Source organism: Chrysochloris asiatica, unplaced genomic scaffold (genome assembly GCF_000296735.1).
Source record: "Chrysochloris asiatica unplaced genomic scaffold, ChrAsi1.0 scaffold00001, whole genome shotgun sequence".
Lineage (NCBI taxonomy): Eukaryota > Metazoa > Chordata > Mammalia > Afrosoricida > Chrysochloridae > Chrysochloris > Chrysochloris asiatica.
In genome coordinates, this window is record NW_006408519.1 from 42,999,761 (window position 1) to 43,003,495 (window position 3,735).

At 49.1% G+C, this 3,735-nt stretch overlaps 1 protein-coding gene across 1 annotated transcript in view; it reads right to left on the minus strand.

Annotated features, from left to right (window-relative positions):
• Window positions 1–3,735, minus strand: part of ZFAT (zinc finger and AT hook domain containing) — a 212,266-nt gene that overhangs the window by 180,480 nt on the left and 28,051 nt on the right. Inside the window, exon 2 of the mRNA XM_006830846.1 lies at window positions 485–736. Coding sequence (XP_006830909.1) covers window positions 485–736 — 252 coding nt within the window. The remainder of the gene's footprint in view (window positions 1–484; window positions 737–3,735) is intronic.

A 3,735-nucleotide genomic window follows, 5' to 3' on the forward strand; every position in this document is an offset into this window, starting at 1 on the left:
CATGCTTTCTCTAGCTGAGGGCTGACTGTCATTTAACCTTTGACACTTTCCAAACACCCACCAGCACCTAAGCTTGCTGCAGGCACGGACCATGTCTCCCAGCTTCCGCAACCCCCAAAGCAAAGATAAATACCATCAGCCACTGTCCAGTGGATTCCGGCTCATGACAACGCTACGTGGGCAGAGCAGAACTGACCTCCGTAGGGGCTTCAAGGCTGCAACTTTTCAGAAGCAAACTGCCAGACTTTTCTTCCGCTGCACGTCTGGGTGAGTCTGAACTACTAACCTTTCGGTTAGTCCTCCCTCATGACCTCTGCCATCCCCAAAGCCCCCATGAGCTGCACCCGGAGACACAGCCAATCAGAAAATGAATAACATGCAGGTATAAATAAGCACCAGTCCAGATGGGGAGACCTGTATAAACAGGTGGCCATGTGCAAGAACAAGAGTAAACAGCGACATTCAGATGGTGGCACGCACTGACCTGCATCCCTGTCCTCCTCACCGAGATTCAGCACCATGATACAGATGTGTTTTCTCAGCTGCCGGGGATTGGAGAACTTCCGGCAGCATTTGCTGCACTCCAGGCTGCTGGGCACCGGGCTGCTCCGCTCCGTGGGAGTCAGCAGACAGTCCTCGGTGGGACTCGCAGCTCGTTCTGGAAGCTCCTCTTCAGCACAGAGTTTCTTCGTGGACCCCTTTGGCCGGCCTCGCTTCCGCTTCACCGCCAAAGACTCTACGGAGGAAGCAAGAAGACGCGATGTCGTCACACAATCAGACAGCGCCAGCCACGATGTCGTCACACAATCAGACAGCGCCAGTCTGGGGCTCAAAGTCCATGTTTCATTTCATTAGAAACAAAAAGCCTGTAGCCATTACAGAAATTGACAGTTTCCAACAAATAATATCGTTAGTGCTACACCCATTGCATTCACACTAAATAATTAAAAAAAAAAAAAAATTTTAAGCAGTCACTGTGATTAAGTTGACTGCAATTCATAGCGCCCCCTTGTGTGTCAGAACAGAACTATATTCCACAGGGCGTCAGGGCGTGGCTTTTCAGATGTAGATCACCAGGCCTTTCTTCTGAGGTACATTTGGGTGGGTTCAAATCACAACCTTTTGGTGAGTAGTCTAGTGCTTAACTGCTGATGCCACCCAGGCACCACTGGAGCTACACAGTAATGTATAGTCAGTTCTATAATATTCTGAATTAAGAATATCATTTTATCTTTGACAGCTGGGCAGGTTTTCAGTTATGACTGTCAGCCCCAGCTAACAAATCACGGTTGTAACCACCATTTCCATTTCGATCCAGTTCTCAGAAACCGATTAAGGATGTCTTTGTAAAGGATTCTCAAAGGCGGCTTCGTTTTTCATGCTCGTAATGAGTTACACAACTATTCAGTTTACTTCAAGGAGCTGTGATTACTTGCATCAGATTGTCCTGAGAAAACTAACTACAATCTAAAGCCATCAATGATTGCACTAAAGATAGCAGCAATGTGCTGTTTTTCAAGTTTTCTAACAACCAGTGTTAAAATCACATTTAAAATATGTCATGATCAGGGAGAGTTTAACAAGTGCCAAATCCTTCTACAGCCATTGGACAGCAACAATCTTTGTGATACTTTTTGATTGGCATTTGTTTTTACAAGCAGGGTCAGGGGTTTGAAATAGCTTCAGAACCAGGTGGGAATGGATAGGGGTGAGCTGAGGCTGGGGAGTCTGGTACCTTTGTATGAAGTTGACTGAAGTCTGAAGTCTTAAGTGATGTTGGTGGTGGTGGTAAATGCCACCAAGTTGGTTCTGACCCATCGCCACCCTGTATAGGGTTGCTGAGGAGTGGGTGGTGAGCTTAAACCACCAACCTTGCGGTTCAAACCAACTATGCAGTCCAGCACACTAACCCATAACGCCACACCTGGACTCCAAACCATGCTCTTAGGTCATGTGACTTGAGACATAGTCCTGAGAAAGGCCAGCTGAGGGTACTCACAAGTCTAACCGACACCCCAATATCATAGAGACAGAAAAGGGGCTGGAACAGCCAGGCCAACATCCCCTTTACACCTGAAGGACAGGGTGGGCCTAGAAGGAGGCCTGGGAGTGAGCACCATTGTGGGCCAATGGTCTGTGTAGAACTGGACTGTCTTTCAGGTCCCTTCCCGCTCTCTAGAAGCTAAGATTCTGTATAATTAAACACTGGTCACAGGATTAGTCAGGCCACTAAGTCCACCGCTGGGGAAGTCAGAGAGGGGAGGCCACAGAGCAGGCTGGGCTCCAGGGAAAAAGCAGTGTGACAAGGGCTCCAGACACAGATCCACAAGCTCTGGAGACTGGATGGAGCAGGACTTCTGTTGAGCTGGGATGCCAAGTGGGGGAGGTCAGCCCTGAATGAATGCCCCACTCATAAGTCTCCCTAGACCAGGGCATCCAACATCCTTCCATCTCACTGGGGAGTGGGAAGAAGAGTGGGGGAAAGACTACTTCATCACAGGAAGGCAACTAGAGAGCCGTGATGGGGACCCTTCATCCTCCCTCCAGCCCCCCGCATCCACACTGAGTCTCACCAAGGGGGATATGGAGTTCTGCTTGGGGAAGGGCGGTGGGCAGTGGGAACAGGACCGTGTAGGGTAACGACAACCCCTTCACCTCAGAATCCTGAGAGCTTTGTTTTGTCATTATTCTCTACAACAGCCTGCACTTGAGCAGCATACTGAAGCAGCAATTAATTGTCAGAGAAGCGGATTAGTGCAGCAGCTATAAAACGCCCACCGCCTGTAAGAGCAGAGCTGCAGAAACATGGTGCACATGTTTACCGAGTCTACGGCTCAGAGCATGTAGTATAAATGACACCTTGCAATGCTCCAGGGAGACACATGACACAAAGCGTTTTCCCCAGGAGACATACCCAGGGGACATACACTGACAGCATAGCAGACCCTGCTGTGTGCCGGCCCCACACATTGTGCCTAACATGGAGCACGTTGGCCATCCTAGAACCTTATCGGCATCCTCAATGTCACAGACAGGGGCTCCTTGAGGGAAGAATCCATGTCTTACTGTCTCAACTCCTTGCCTGCTGCCCTCATAGCAAAACACCAAAATCCCAAAAATGCCATCCAGTGGATTCCGATTCACGGCAACCCTGTGGGCACCTGTACATCTGAGTGCTCTGAGCTCAGGAGCAAAGGGCAATCTGCATGGCAAGGATGATCGCCAAAGTGGGTCTGACAGCTTCGGGAAGTCTCCAGCATCAAAAGCAGCCTCGCCACTGCTGTGTTCGCAATTCAGCTCCCGGGGACCAAGTGGTCAGCTCCCAATGGGATATTCACAGAAGAACTTGGGATAAAGGAACCACCCCAACCAAACAAGTATTAATGACAATTCCTCACACTTTCAGTAAGATCTGAGAATCTCAGAAGAGGAGGTTGAAGAAAATCCTGTAACCTCTGATTCAAATAACAGTAATTATATGACTGTTAATAAACAGAAATTTAATTTCTCTTCCTCCTCCTCCTTCCTAAACTCCTTTATTCAGCCTGTCGCTGAACCTTGTGGATTTTCTCCTAACAAGGTCTCTGAGCGCAGGTCTCACCCTGAGACCTGGTCTCTAGGAGCCAGGCTTCCCTTCCTGTCTTCCTCCACCTCTACTACCTCCCTCACTGCCATTCTCTCTCTCTAGAATCTTCCGTTGTTCCTGCTGACTTTGCCACAGCTCTCAGATCTGGC